The sequence below is a fragment of the Trachinotus anak genome, unplaced genomic scaffold (assembly GCF_046630095.1).
Source record: "Trachinotus anak isolate AG129_WGS33_773 ecotype Australia unplaced genomic scaffold, CSIRO_AGI_Tana_v1 ptg000001l, whole genome shotgun sequence".
NCBI lineage: Eukaryota > Metazoa > Chordata > Actinopteri > Carangiformes > Carangidae > Trachinotus > Trachinotus anak.
The window spans coordinates 11,828,321-11,844,167 of NW_027273852.1; the positions used below are offsets into that span (position 1 = coordinate 11,828,321).

General features: G+C 42.6%; 2 protein-coding genes across 3 annotated transcripts in view; one reads left to right on the plus strand and one right to left on the minus strand.

Annotated features, from left to right (window-relative positions):
• col4a1 (collagen, type IV, alpha 1) overlaps positions 1–10,991 on the minus strand; it is a 42,556-nt gene extending 31,565 nt beyond the window's left edge. Inside the window, exon 1 of the mRNA XM_071476599.1 lies at positions 10,769–10,991. Within this exon, the coding sequence (XP_071332700.1) occupies positions 10,769–10,840 (72 nt within the window). The 5' untranslated portion in view covers positions 10,841–10,991. The remainder of the gene's footprint in view (positions 1–10,768) is intronic.
• A 38-nt stretch (positions 10,992–11,029) lies between these two features.
• Positions 11,030–15,847, plus strand: part of col4a2 (collagen, type IV, alpha 2) — a 59,350-nt gene continuing 54,532 nt past the window's right edge. For both annotated transcript variants that reach the window (XM_071476577.1, XM_071476585.1), the window contains exons 1-3: positions 11,030–11,288; positions 11,533–11,654; positions 11,751–11,802. In XM_071476577.1, the coding sequence (XP_071332678.1) occupies positions 11,605–11,654; positions 11,751–11,802 (102 nt within the window). In that variant the 5' untranslated portion in view covers positions 11,030–11,288; positions 11,533–11,604. The remainder of the gene's footprint in view (positions 11,289–11,532; positions 11,655–11,750; positions 11,803–15,847) is intronic.

Consider the following 15,847-nt stretch of genomic DNA (forward strand, 5'->3'; position numbering starts at 1 on the left):
ATATAATATCAAGAGCAGACAAACCAATCTTTCATATCAGCGGCTCCTGTGAACTAGATTCCCTACACATATTTCATATTCTCTTCTTTTCAGTGCATAAAATTCATGTTTGATGGCACCATTTCACATTTGATTGATTTAGCGGGATAATTCAGCCTTAAATCAAACTATGATGGTTTCTGTATGGCTTTTTTGTCACGTTACACACGTCATGACAGTTAATTGAATAATAACATTAATATCTTAAGGCATGCACTGGATGTTCCACATAAATTATCACTTTAAAAAAACTAAAATAAAGATCAAATATAACTCTGTCAGGATAGCCGTTGTGTACTAGCACTAGCTCAATAATCAACATATTGTATCTCATTTATTTTACTCTCTCAAAAACCAATGACATGTTATGGTTTAACAGAGGAGAGAGAGCCAGGCTAGCTGTTCCCCTGTTTCCAGTTTTTTATGCTATGCTAACCTGCTGCTGGCTGCAGCTTCATGTTGAACAAATATGTGAGTGGTATCAATATTCTCATTTAACTCTGGGCAAGAAATCAAATGAGCATTTTTCCCACAACATGAAACTATTTGTTTATCTAATGCCCACTTGACTGCACAAAAAAGACATGGTCATTTCATTAAAACAACAGATTAACAAAACAGATAACAATGACATTACACACAACAGACACACAGTAGTTTCAAATCAGTTCTCCAGAGAAACCCAAGGCCAAATTCAAATTCCTACACCAACAGAGATGTTATAGACATTCTGCAATAAAACATGGTTATGTTTTCTGTTTCCTTTATTTAAGGAATCCTGTAGCGCTTATTTGCTGAGACCAATTTGATGTAAAACATGACCTGGTCTGGCTGCAGGCAGCAGGCATTCATCTACACCACCCAAATACGCTCAGGGCTTCTGTAATCAAAAGCAGATGCATCTGCAGAGAGCGGTTCTCACACACACACACACACACACACACACACATGAACAGGCCCAAATAATGCCTGCATAAAAACACAAATGGATGAGCATTTGCAAATATACACACAAACATAACAATGAATAACAGACATCGTGAAAGTCTTTGAAATCATAAACCTTAAGTTAATGTTATAATTGTCCCCTAAGAACATCTAAAATTGATTCTAAAATTGATCAGAAAATATATGAAATATGAGCAAAAGTCTCTTCCAAAAGATATGTGAGAACAAACATGCGCACACACTCACAAATATACACAGGTAATGAATAATGTTAACAGATGCACTGGTCAGTTGCCAGTCTGCTCATGCATGACCAAGCATGACCAGGTTAATGTTTCCTGTCATCAAATCTGGGGCCAGGAGACCATAACAAGTACAAGTGGTGGGGTCTCAAAGTCCCAAAAAACATGAAAGACATCACCCACTTATCAAGGTCAACACTGGGATCTAACATGTGAAGCCAGACATGTCCAGCTGTGGACAGAGGAGCAGAAATGCAGCTCCAGTGGGACTGCAGTAGTTGTTGAACATGTCAGTGCACATGCGACATGAAGCAGGAACACGGCACCGTCCAGCTATGTTCACAGTTCACCCAGGAATTCTCACGTGCAAAATTAACTTAGCAAATGGGAAAATTGTTTCAGGCAATTTCTCAGGCCCTGCTGCTTGGCACAGTAATGTATGTATGTGTGCGTGTGTGTGTGTGTGTGTGTGTGTGTGTGTGTGTGTGTGTGTGTGTATGCGAGTGTACTTTTACTGTATATGTGCATAATATAAAATCCATGGAACTGGCTGATCTTTAAGTGGTAGTGGGATAAGTCAAGACTCCTGTTCTCTGCTGATGGTTCACTGTACATGTTGAGAAAACAAGAGATGTGACAGTTGTGGTACTTTTAAAACCACCAGACTGAAGCCAAACAGCCCAGAAAAGGTTCAATGAAACAATGTCATTATAATTCCTTAGTCCTTAGTTGTCATGAACCACACCAAACACAAAAGCATTTAGTCAAATTCCTCAGCACTTTAAAGCTTCCAATTGATTCCACACAATATTCCTGCCTTAGGCGACAAAGGTCCATGACCTCTCTTTATCAGCCAGTCCATCCACATCCCATCTTGACTAGACACATGACCCTCACAGACTCATCCTGTTGACCTATAACCTCTGGTTAGGCCATTAGAGGGGATTTAGACATTCAAACAGAGCTTTCAGTAAGCTAGGGTCATCTTGATAAGTCTGCTCTTCCTCAGCGTTGGAGTGTTTGTGTGTGTGCATGTGGATGAAATGTTATCTAGTTAACAAATTAAGCCAGACTCCAACTAATCTTTTGGTCTTAGAGGGGACTTTCCGGCTCTAACGACTGCAAAAACACACACATGTACACACACTAGCACTCCACCCATGACTTCAGTCTTCCCCTGAAGCTGTGTTGAGTATAAAACACACTTTTTAGCCCTCAGATGCTGAGACGCTGCCTCTCTGCCACAGAAAACTGAAAACGAAGAACAGAAATCTGGCCGGCATGCAGAAAAACCTTTCTTGCTACAGTAGTGCAGAGTGGACTTTTTATTTTGTGTGCAGGGCTCTGTTCTGTCGCCCACACATCACTGGTCTGGGCAGTTATTGTTCCACATAGTGAGAGAAAAAAAACATTCTTCAACAATCCCACAGGAACAGGATCGGTCCAAGTAGGCCCAACTACCAATAAACACAAACAGCCATTGGAAAGCGCTCTACCTCTGCACATCTTTCTCTTGTTTGCCTGTTTGTAGCTGCATTGGTTTTGGATGCCTGTGGCCTAGAAACAAGATCTGACAGTAAACTAGGAAAAGTGTTTGCACGTTTTCTCTATGAACAAATCTGGTATTGATGCAGCGAGAGGGAGAAAATGGTCAGGGGGTGGTGGAAACAGAGAGAGACAGGAGGTGGGAGCGAGAGCAACAGTTACTTTGTTAAGACGTTTGTTTTCTCTGAGAAAGAGCCAGTTCAGGTCATGCGAGCGGCTGCCGAGCTCTGAGTGCTTCAGCTCCTCTGTGAATGTGCTGCACTGTGCCACAGGATGTGGGATTTAGGAAGCCATTCTTTCTCTAAGGAGGAAGGCCTCTTCCTTGCCTTTTATGCTCACAAAGACAAGAAGGGGTTGGGCCAGCCTCACGTCTCTCTCAAGAGTGCTCTGGTATCTGGGAATAACGTCAGCACGTGAGGACAAGGAATGACCTCTGTGACTCAAGCACCAACCGAATACATCCCTCTTGGAATATTCTCACACCAACTGCTCACTTTCCAGTTGTGTTACTCAGCCTTTCATGACTTGCATGACAACGGAAGTTTAATAAATAAAATCTGAAAGAGAAACCAACTCTTTCTCTGTTTCAACGTATTCAACATGGAAGCACCTGGGAGACAAGTTATACAATACATCCACCTGGGATGATACTGTATACAGGAAGTGTGTGTATATGTCTGCATGCAAGCTCGATGTCATATCCTTTTTATCAATGGTGTATGCCGCACATACATTGATGTTGTTGGTTCAAAAGAGGAAACACCCTTGTGCAATCAATATCATCGCCCCAAAGACAGTGGGTTTTATGTAAGATATAACTGAGCTGGCACAACAAGAGTAAGAATAAGTGTGAGAAAGAGGAAATTCCAAGGATCACAGAAAGACAGCCTTTAGCCCGGCACTTCACTTTCAAGTCAGCAACCAACTAATGGATAATTAGGCCCTTTAGCCCCATTATCAGACTGTACGCTTCAGTTGATAGCTATCTAATAGACAGAGCTGCTCTCTGTTGTTCCCCCGTTTTCATATCAGGCCTTATCTCCGACAGCACCATTACATTACTGCTGTTTGAACATACGGAGACTGTAGCTTACAGATTTCACCGCCCTGAGGCTTCAGAGATGCCGAGCTCTGACAACAGCTCTGCTCGCGTATCAGCTAAAAACGTCTTAATCTACCCCTAGACTCTGCTATGCATTGAAAGATTAGCATATCTCCTCTTCTCCCGATGTTAACCACGTCATGTGACCGGCTTAGGTTATTTCCTACTCAGAGTTATCTGATTAAAGCTTTTTTTCTTCAGTAGAATAGCAGCTACATAAATGAACAATTCTTATTGTCCAGCAAGTCGACGGAGTGCAACCCCCAGCAGCAGCAGCACAGAGGAGCAACACAGGAGGAGATGAATAAAGCATCTGTTCTTCCAGGAAAGAAGGTTCAAGGACGTAGGTATGGATGCACAGGCACTCTCAGGTCCTCTGAATTACAGTTGGATCTGACTCACAATCTGCTCCTTCTATCAGTCCTCCTCTGTAAAGTAAATGCAATAACACTCCGGCGCTGCCATGTCTGGTAAACCATCACGGTCAGTCTTGCTCAGTTAAGATGAGGAGAGCGTGAGGAAGAAGTGGGGCCTAAAGTGAGAGGTGTAGGGCCCAGATAGAGTTAAAAACCAGACTATCACCATCATGTTCAGCTGACAGAAAATAAGAAATGCCTCCATTCATCTAATGCTTCGACCTGTTGAAAGGCGACCCACACCACTTACGCCACATTCTGGCAAGAGCATTAATCAGTTTTAATGGGACAAATATGAAGCATGTGGTTGTTTCATCTGTAAAGTCATGTGGTCTCTTTTTCCAGCTCCCCCGTATTCATCATGGCTCAATCTGCCATCACTAAAGTCGGTCAGTTACCCACTCAACAAACAAACTGACCTTGTCTCTTGCTCTCTCTGCTAATTATCTCGTCTGCACTCCATAAAGAGAGAGATAAGCGTGTGTGAGGGAGGAATCTGTAGGTGCATAGCTCCCTCTGGCAGGAAAATCTTGCCAGAGTGTGTAGCATGTGACTACATCCACTGCTAGAGTTTATTCTTGGACATAGGTCTAATTGTTAAAACATCATTTCTCAGCTGAGGACACTTGCTTTGTTTCTTTATCCTGTCGAGAACCATGGGACCCGTGTGTTTGGAGGAGCTGGTGTCGTCACCACATAAACCTGACATGATCAACTGGTTGCCTTGTGAGTCATGAGGAGAGTTTCCAGATTTGGCTTAAAGAAACACCTAAATTTATAGGAAGACCATAGTTTAATGGTCACCTGTAAAGACCAATGTCTCACTGGCAATGTAGTCTTCAAAGTGGAAACAGGGAAGTTCAGAAATAAAGGGTCAAGTATGCTCCTGCACCATGAACCTGTCCAACTGTGTCACGTCTCAACAGATGAGCTCATGTTCTCTCAAATGCCCTCCTGACATCAGTACATGTTACCTCTGTCACTTACAGTATTTATTTGGCTCTTTGATTGAACTACTTATATAATGTGTCTGTGTACATCTGTTTGTGTGCAGTGAGCTCTGTCAGTCTGGCAAAGCTCAACTGCCCCGACTGATCTCCTGATGCAGACGTCAGTTCAGGAACGGTTCTGCAGTATGGTATAAAAGATCAGCTTTTCATTTGATTTGATTCGGATGAATCTTTATATGAACAACGTGTCTCTGTCTCACACATACCCGGGGTCATGTGTTGTGCAGTGTGAGCTACAACATAAATAAGCTTTTATTTTAAATAGTTTAAATAGTTCTTCTTCTGCACGTGTTTGTCTGAGAACATCCATCTCTGCATGTGTCTTCATATTAGACACTTAGGGCAAAAATAGTTCAGTGCATGACCGATGTACATTTTGAGTATTGCAATGGGGAGATCAGCCAGTTCCAGACACACACACACACACACACACACACACACACACACACACACACACACACGCATGCACACCCATGCACAAGGAGGGTGTAATGCAGGAGAAAGAGACATTTGGCTGATTTTCTGTGTCAGACATTAAAGCAGGTTTCCAGCCCTGGATTTCCAAAAATCTTTCAGCAGAGCTCTACATGGAATAAAAGCAGCACAGCATGAAAAAAAACTAGTTTATTATGTAGGGGTGTTACACAGGATGAACAGTTTCTACTACAGTTTCATTCTGTCAAACAAAAACAAGGTTTTACTTACATCGGCACCAGCACTGATTCATGCTAAGTCTCACATCATCCAGTTTAGTCAGATCATCTGGGAACAAACTCAAGAATGACTTTTTTGTCATAGGACAACATAAACCTTCACCTTCTCCAGATCTTTGAAGCCAGCAATTTTGTAGCTTTGTAGCATGTGAACTCACAAACACACATCCATACACAGACACACCCAGACCCATAACTGCACTGTCCTGAGGAGGTAATACAAACACAGTCACACAGCGTAGCCACAGACCTTAAGTATAATAAGAGGGTTTCCATAAAGTAATGAAACATTTGCTTTCTATGGAAACCTTGACTAAACAATAGCCTTTAGTGTTGCACCTGTCCTTTGTTAGTAAAGCAGGACAAGACCAAAGCTTCTCAGGCCAAAGACTGACAAAGAGAACAGCTGAAGCAGACGACAGCCAAAACTTCACTCTTCACCTCATGTCTACTAAAAAAAAACAGCATGTCATAAATCTAATGAGACCATCATCGCTGTCTTGATTATCCTCCATCACTTGGACAATTTGGCAGTGATAGGTGGAGGTTCAGGTCAAGGACCAGAGAGTGAGACTAAAAGATTTGCCACGGTGTATCATCCCTGGCTCCGACACACATTCCTCCGCTTCTGGGGCTCATAACCCCATCACCTCCCTCACCCCCTCTTCTAACAGCCTCCCTTTCCATCTCTCTCCACCTCCCACCTCCCTGTCAGACAAACGTATACCGTTACACCATCTCTGTCCAAACCACAAATTACATTTATGACTCACCAATTTCACAGTTAAACAGCTTAATTGCACTTTCACCATAACAACGCACCGCGGGGAAGTAACTGATCTTGAGGATAACACTCAAGTTGATCTCTGGGCAGTTAGAGCGAAAGTATCATCGTGGGACAAAAGAAGCGTTTTCTGTGTAAAACATAAAATACAGCCATGACAAATCTGAATGAAATGCCTTCTCAATGATGCTTGAACCACAGGGAATTGAAAGGGGCTTTACCGTGCTTAACCACTATTTAATCCTCTCCTTACTTGGCACAGACAGGGAACACACACAGAGAAACACACACACAGTGTCAGAAAGTGGGGCATACCTGCCACACTACTTGAGTATGAGGGTCAGAGAAGAATTATCTTTGTCACCCAGAGACGCCTGTCAAAATACAGAGACACAAACTCAATCCCAACTCTTCCAAATGTAGGCATTTTTACAACGCTGGGCACAGGGGTCAGGCAGGCTGTGTTTTCCCGGGGTGCATCGCTTGCTTGGTGGCCAGTCGCAGTGACACAGTCAGCTGTTGTCTCTGTGGGGGTGGGGGTGTTAGGGAGGAGGATGGTCTACAGGATCAGGCCTAGACCAAACAACAAGCAGCCTTGTCTGCACTTTGGGCAGCAGGACCGACAGATCAAGCCCTGATCATGATTCTCGGCTTTCCACCGACAATACGCGCACATTCCTCAGGGTGTTTGGGGATTAACAGCTCTCAGTGTTGCTTCCTCCATATATGAGTTGTGCTCATCCTCCCTGGGGTTCACCCTGTCCTGGAACATCATGGCCAAGCCATTGAGCAGAAACCTGGCAGCACAGAGACGTTCTTCTTTCCCACCAGCAACTGCTGTTCCCAATCCCTCCATCCAACATCCCACACACAAACTCTCACTCCTGGAATCTGCTAATCTGCCCTTCTCCTTACTCCTTCTTCCTCCTCCTCCTCATGCTTCTCTAGGAATTACTAATGACTCATTCTGACCAGATTAAATGACCGCCAAGGGAGAGAAACTCTACTCTGTTGATATTGCATAAACAGAGCAGAAAATTCACTCAGGATCTGATAATGCAGTGAAAAAAATGGGAGCAAAGGTCTACAGAAATCTAAACATTTGCTTGTTGCTTCATCCTTAAATAGAGAGGGTAAAGGCAATCACAGATTATCTTTTTATTATCGCCTTTCTGAAGTCAGCCTGGCCTATTCTTCGATTTGGCTTATCAAATTTGTAAGTGCCTGCATGGATTAGTGGTTGTTTATACTGAATATTCAGTCCTGGCATTAGTGGGGCTCCACTGATTGTGCAGGAGCCCAAACAGGAAGCACTGATACTCAGTCAACATCACATCTCTGGACAGAGATAGACACACTGACATGCCTCGTGGACAGGAGCCAAACATTTATTTCTTATACCAGATTTCAATTGATGCAAGAGGAAGAAGCAGGAAGACATTAAGTGTAGTGATAAATATAACTGCATTTCAGGCTGTAGTATCTGTGCCCCTGTCCTGGATGTAACTGGTGAGGAAAAGCCACTTTCTGTTCACTGTGCAGCTTTGGATGAATATAAAAGCCCCAGACAGGGTCACAAACTTCCTGTTCTGAACCTCCCATGGGTGGACATGAAAATATGCAACTCTCACCAAAAAAAAAAAAAAAAATTCTGAATGTTGAATTACTTCTCATCTGATCAGTGAAGAGATGTTAAGCCGGATATACACCTCCTCTCCTCCTCTCTCCTCTCCTCTCCTCTGTCCAGATGTCCTGTGTCTCATGTTTGTGCTTCTAAATCCAGGCAGGCAGTGGATAAAAGTTTTTTTCTGGTGCTTTGTTTAACCTGATATGTTGGCTCGCAGCATCACACTCTTCTATCCTACGCAGCTCCCTGAAGGGGAGGTCAACTGAGTTTTCTGCCAACACAACCTGGGAAACAAATGGATGTATGAAACTCTGACCATGTCAAGCTTGGCGACAAGCCATAGAGACAAGTTCTTGTGAGGTACTGTAGTTTTTAATGTGTGGATCATATCATTCTTGAGCTGACATTTGCAACCACTGTGCTGGATCATTTCTCTCCCAGTGTTTTTTTTTCTCTTTATGATAACATCTCACAGCTACAATCCATCACAGCTGAAAATTCATCCCAACAACAACGGTGGAAGATGAAGGAACTGTCCACATGATAACACATCATTTTCTCTGAAACGTCACATATCGCTCCATTGTGCAGTAATATTAAATGATTAACAGCCTGTTCTTCCTCATCTTTACATGTCATACAGTCGACCAGTGTTTGCTCCCACTCACCTGGATTTCCGCTTCTCTAATGTGAGATGTTTCCGTTGGAAAATCCACCCGTGCTTTAAATAAAGCAGCACATCTAAAGACAAGCCTTTCAGAAGAGGCTGACCATTTCAACAAAAAGGCCGAATCTCAACATACATGAGCCAACAAGACAGAAAATCTCTGTGGTTTTTCAGTTCTTGTGGGAGACATGAAGCACAAAACATCAAGTTTTTCATTAAACTCATTTTTAGTTTGAATGTGTGGAAACTGTATCTGCAAAGCATCAAAATATTGCCCATTTTTTCTTCTTCTGGGATACCACCTAGTCCGGCTGTGAGATTCCCATTTGTCAAACATTTGAGCTGATAAAGTTTTGTTGATCAAAAGCTTGGCTTCTTCATTGAATTATTAATTTGGACTTCCGTGTGCAAAGCTGTCCTTTCTCCATACTAAGTGATGTTCCAAATAAAATCTGAATAGAAAGTGACCACCAGTGTGAGTAGGGAAGCAGCAGTCTAACATGGCAGATCAGTATCCACCGATCCTCATAAAAATAAAGACCATTTTTATACCAGTTTAAGATTCAGTGTTTCTGGTATCAGTAACATTTATTCAGTCCTGACAGGTCACCAGCTAAATGAAATATTGTGATGAGTTCCACACTGAGAGGTGTGTTGGATTGGGACTCAGCAGATATCCTGAGCTGAGGAACTTGAACTCATATCGGGAGAGAAACAATTGGATCTCTGTTTGTGAGACAAATCATAATCAAACTTATCAGCAAAACAAAACCCTGTGTTATTGCTGTTTCTCCCACTACGATGGCCAACCTTCATGATGACAGTCAAATCTGGTTGAAAGAGGAGTCATATAGTAAGAATACTCACACTTCCCTCAGACTTACAGTCAGAAGTGACCAAGTTTCATAATGTTTATGGATTCCTTAAACTTGGATTTCATGTTTAATAAAAATGAAAAAGTAAATGAAAACTGTTTTTGGTACCAGAGATATATCTTCTCTGGCTGCCTGGACAGTGAAAGCAGACCATAATATATTTGTTTCTACACATTGATGAAAACTGGAGTATCTAAACATATCAGTGTTTAACTGCACACACACACACATCTGCTCCTTCATTACCTCGCCATACTTCTGTCTGTAACACACACACACACACACTCCAGCTACTGTTAGCACTCTGCCCCACCCTCTCCCTCCTCTCTCTCTCTCTCTGCTCCTCTCCAGGAGCAGAACTGACGGAGGCTGGACTGGGAGAGGACCCAACTCAAAGTGTTCAGACGTACATGACAGAGACCAAGCAAAAAGAAAAGAGTTCCACAAAAAAAAATCACCACAGACTCAAAAATATGAACATCAGGAACAAAGACTTCTCAGTGATGGTATAACAGATGTTTGTTGGTCATTTTAAAACGACTAACGCACTAACAGTAGTGACCACAGTTAATGAGCTGTGTCATCAGACTGAATACATCAGATGTAAGGCAGAGCTGAATGCACATAGACCAGCTACAGACATGTGCAGGACTTTACAGCCTTTACATGAAAAAAAAAAAAACTCCTCAGGCGCTCAGTTTGAAAGATGCTCACATGATCACAATCAGATGCAGTTCAAACGATATTTCATGCACAGGTACACCTGTAAACACAACCAAACTCTTTACAGATCCACTTACCTCAGCCCCTGTCAGCTCCACACTTGAGTAGAGAGCCGCCAGCAGTAGCAGGGTGCCGGACGGTAACAGCATCTTGACGGTGCGCGGTGGGAGCCGTGTGCGCAACAGTGCGGAGTGCCCCCAAAACAGCCACCTGTCGACCGCTTCTTGTCCTTTTCCCCCCCTCAGGTAATTCCCGGCTTATAGACGGAGCACAGGCAGCACGTTTGGCTGCATCTTTGTCCGAGACGATGTGAGGTTCTGATCAGTGCAACTCGGTCCTGTTTCTGCCGCACCACACCCCCTCCCAAAAACGACCACCCTCACCCATGCAAAGGGATTCAACCCTGCTGTTACAAACACTTTGACTTTTCTCGGTAAGGAGCGGGACAAGTCGGCACACTTTTCCGTTTTTGTGACAATATTTTAAGGGGGTTTTTGGTGCCACAGTTACCGGTCACCTGAGACTTCTCGGTCCCTTTCCCCCGCGTCATCCGTGTTTCCTTCATCCGACCCGTCGGCGAGTGAGCGTGGGGTGACTGTAAGTAATGCATTTGATTAAAATGATTCCTGATGAATGAAACACACTCGAGAACATCTGATTTATCATCGCAAGTGTTCCCTGTGAGCATGTGAAGCAGCCGCTGGAGGACTTCTTCACAGCCCAGGGAACTGTTAAAGTAGGATAGCTGTGCTTTTACATAGGCTGTAACCATGTCGACCAAATGTATGGACTCATCGATAATCAGTCATTTATTAACACTGGGGGTGCTGCTGTGTTTCAGGTGGGCCAGTCATGCTGTAGAAGTTGTCCCTACAACTGAGAAAGCGGCGTGGGACTTAAGTTTGCGGTGCGCATGAGTGGGACCATGCAAGGGCGACACAACAGAGGACTGAAGAACCTGAGGTAAACTCAGCGTGAACGCAATTCAGCTCAGGGCATGAGCACCGCACATGATCAGCTGATCAGCATCAATAACGCTGTGACTTTCATTGACTGCAGGCTGCTGCTTCTGTGCGTCTCCGTGGCCGTCCTCCTCACAGGAGCACATGCGGTAAGTTCTCTTGCCCCACGTAGTGTTGATTTTTTTTTTTTTTTGTTTGTTTTGTTTGTATAAGCTTTTACTTGAAAACTGAAGCCTGTTAACAAAATCGACCTGGCAGTGTCTTCTCTGGGCATGGTTCGTCTTTCTTGGAGACACACGCAGACCTGGGTGCGCTGGTTGTGGGAGTGTCTGGTTTGGGGAGTTCCTGCAGTGGGAGGGTTCCTGGCTTTGCACGCTGGTAAATAGCAGCGAAACTCAAAACAGTTTCTTGTGAAATGCCTCATGTTGCAATTTTACTGTTTGAAATGAGGACAGTCCCTGTGTTTGGATTTTTGCAAAACGAGTAAACAGAAATGGGATCTAATGCAGAGCTAATGTGTTGTGCTTAGCGTGACCTCTTGACCTGACAGGGATTGAAGGGGGGGGGGGGGGTCATGACCTCTGCAGGCATGATGAAATGTTGTTGAGCTGAGTATAAATTTATCATTGTGTTTCGTATATTTCAAAGTAGATATAAACCAATACTCTGCTTAATTAGAAAGGCATGCACCAATACACGCCTTTGTTTTTGTGTAAGTCAGTCATTCTGTCCCTCACTAGTGACATTTTCACAAGATACACAGTTGAAACTTTTGAAATCTGCATTATCACACAGTGACACTAGCAATAATAAGAGAATAAATGTTGGTTGTGATGGGCTACCTGTAGCAAAATTTAAGGAATTGATATTTATATTGTGCAAAAATTAATGAAAACCAATGACTTCCTCATGGCCAAGAGAAACAAAGAACATCAAAGAAAAATTGGCTGAAATGTACTATATCCATGATTTGAAGTTAAAGGATAGGTTCAGATTTTATCAGATCTGTCTTAATGCAGTTGACATCATATATGCAGAAACATGACAGATAAAATTAAGTTGTTTGGTTTGGTTCACGGTAAGAAACTTTTGTTTAATGGCGCAGATTCACATATTGTTTATAAATTGTTTCGCTAACATTTGATCTGTAATATGGTATGAGGTTGTAACCTTTATTTGCTGTCCATGTAGAGTGACATAGATTACTTTAAAAAGTTATTCTTTAGCAGTAAATACTGAAAACAGCAACATGTTGTTTTAACACTCTGTGAAATGAGCACATCTCCATGTCGTTTCCACATTCTGACTTAAAACACACTGAACTGTTTCCCAACTTGGGAAATGGGACCATCCGCGGAGCATGTGAATGCAGCATTACTGGGGCTGTAATCATTCCTCCAGTCCACACTGGCTGTAAAGTGATCCTTTCCTGGTTTGACTCTACTGTAAGAAATGTCCAAAACTTCATCTTAAGCTTAAATGAGGCTTCATCTGTCTCAGTTAGACAAATCAAGTGGACTGTCTTACAAAGTTGTGAAATTTTCTCTTACTATGGTTGCACTGTTGCTTGGCAAGGCAACAGTTTCAAGGGAAACAAAAGTGAATTTTGGACGTAAATGTTAAGGAGATAAAACTTGGCAAAATGTTTGATACCACTCTCATGTCTGTCAATTAAGTCTACAGCCAGCATCCATTTAGCTTAACACAAAGACTGGAAACAGGGAAACAGTGAGCCTCGCTCTGTGAGTTGTGTGAAAGTTGCAAATTGAGTTGTGTGAAAGGGCAACTCCGCACAACTTCTTTGCCCTGTCACAAATGTCGCACATAGCAGAAGATTACCCGTGTCAGCCGGGTTCTCACCTACTGGAAATACTCCATTTGGTTCAGGTGAGGGGTGGGGCCTGGTTAGAGCTAGCGGGAAGCGGGACATTAGGGAAAAAGTATGCTGTGAAAATCACAGTCTCTGACTGTTCTTGTAGGGTAATTATGACGTCAGCCTTTCCCAACAGAAGTTCCTGAGTCTGTTCATTTCTCCAGTTACACCTTTTTGTTGCCACCTTTGTGAGCCTTCCTCACCCTCCAGTGTTTGTATTTTTCTGGCTTTGCATCAATCACATAATACAAACATCATCTACACACCTACTTGCTCAGTCGCTTAATGTTTACCGTAGCCCTAATGTCTTGATAAGTTTACGATTGCAGCGCATGAGTGAAAGCAACTTGAGTCTGTTTCCATTGCCCTTTGTTGCAATTTTCTTTTATTGATACATAAACTTTTCCAACGCGTCCAAGTATAAAAACTTTTTTGCCATATTTTGCCTTTTTTCAATTCCATTTTTTTTATGCACACATTGAAAATGTGCATAAAAACAGGTGAATAGAAAGGCACTTAGTATGAAGGAGTCTTTGGGTGAATGGACTCATGGTGCGTATCCTGTTATTGGACAAAATGCATGTTCACTATCAGTGGAGCAGCTCCATGTGTTTGCTGACATTACACTTCACTGTGGAAAATACCCTCCTGTTCATGAAAACGGATTTGTTGTTTTTCTCACATGCCTACATGTGTAAACAGCCTCACTGGGTTTTTACCTCACTCTTACAAGTTTACATAAAAGTTTTTAAGTGAAAGAGAGAATACAGTTGCATGAAATGATTCTAATGTTTGACTGGGCCAAACTTGGTTTTACGTAGCTACTTCCAGACCTGCTGACTTTACATGGCCTGCTTTATTTTTCCTTTAATCTAGCTCACAAATGTGGGCTTGATGAACGGGGACGGAAATGCACACATGATGCTGAATCCATGTGTACGTGTGTTTCAGCATCTTGCAGCACGTGAGCATGTTTTGCTCTGTTTTTTGTAGTCAGACATTTAATATCATACACAAGGCTCTCAGATGAAAAGTTACTTTATCGGGCATGATGAAAAGACCCCTTTGTCTCTTGTTTTTATCAGATTTGGCCAGGGCTCGATTAAAGGCGTGTGACACAGCTCAGGTCCTCTGTGTACTGTGTAGCTTTGCTCCAAGGTGGTGATACCGGGAGACAGTAGGCTAATTTTACTTTGGCACCATCCATGTACTCCGTCCAGGCAAGTTAACTATCAAATGAAGAAACAGCTCACATTGATTATCCAAATATCGTGAGTAAAAACAAAACAGCTCCAGTTTCTGGATGTGACATACAACCACCACCTGACTTTTTGGAAAAACATCTCCATTTGTGCATATTAGGGAAGTTGTTGAAAGGATAATGAAGAGTCAGTTTCAGTAGTCGTGTGCTGAAAGTTAATGAGGCAGCTAGAAAATTGATCTGACATGTAAAAATGCTGCAGGAAGCACTAACCAATCACACGTCATTTCATGATGTTTCCCATCTGACACAGAATTTCTCAATCTCAGCTGTGTGTAAGAAAATATGTCTCTGTTTAGTATCAAATCCAAATCTGACCCTTGGGACTGAGTCAGTTCTTTGAACCAGACCTCTGCCTCTGTGTTGTACAACTTTTTCCCACCATCTCACTCCACGTGACGTTTTACATTTGGAAATCCCCTGCCTATTCAAAATATAATTCTCAAGATATTTTGTATATGAGATTTGATTTTGTTATTTTCCAAATATTCACTCTCCACTGTCTTTTTAAACAAGCGGCACTCCGCCTGTCGCAGAGGAGGTGGGAGGCTCGATTATCGTTTAGATGTGAGGATAACGGTGCATTCACAGTGCAAAGCACTCACAATTTTGGACTCTACACTTCAGACTTTTATTACTTTCTCACCTTCACACAGCTGGCCACTCACAGCGTGAAGTGGGCATGAATGTCAGTTTCAGAATTTTACATTAAAGATTGTATAGGTGTGTTGACGTGAAAAAGAAAGCAAGATTCGGACCTCTGATTTTTCACAAAATTGTTTCCTTCGCTCACACCGAGAGCTGTTGTCCCCATTTGAACCCCCTTTCTGTGGTGGCAGGATTTAAACCCCGCCTTCAGAACATGTGTAACCACATATATCTGATTATATCTGATTTTGTGGTTTTGAGGTTTCGTAACCAAAATTGAGCATCCAACACTCATCAGGCTGCAAGTAATGATTATTTTTATTATTTCGATTAATTCTGGATTAAGTGATCACTCCAATTGCCTGTGAAGTGTCAGAAAACAGGAAGTGCCCATCACATCCCTGAAATGATA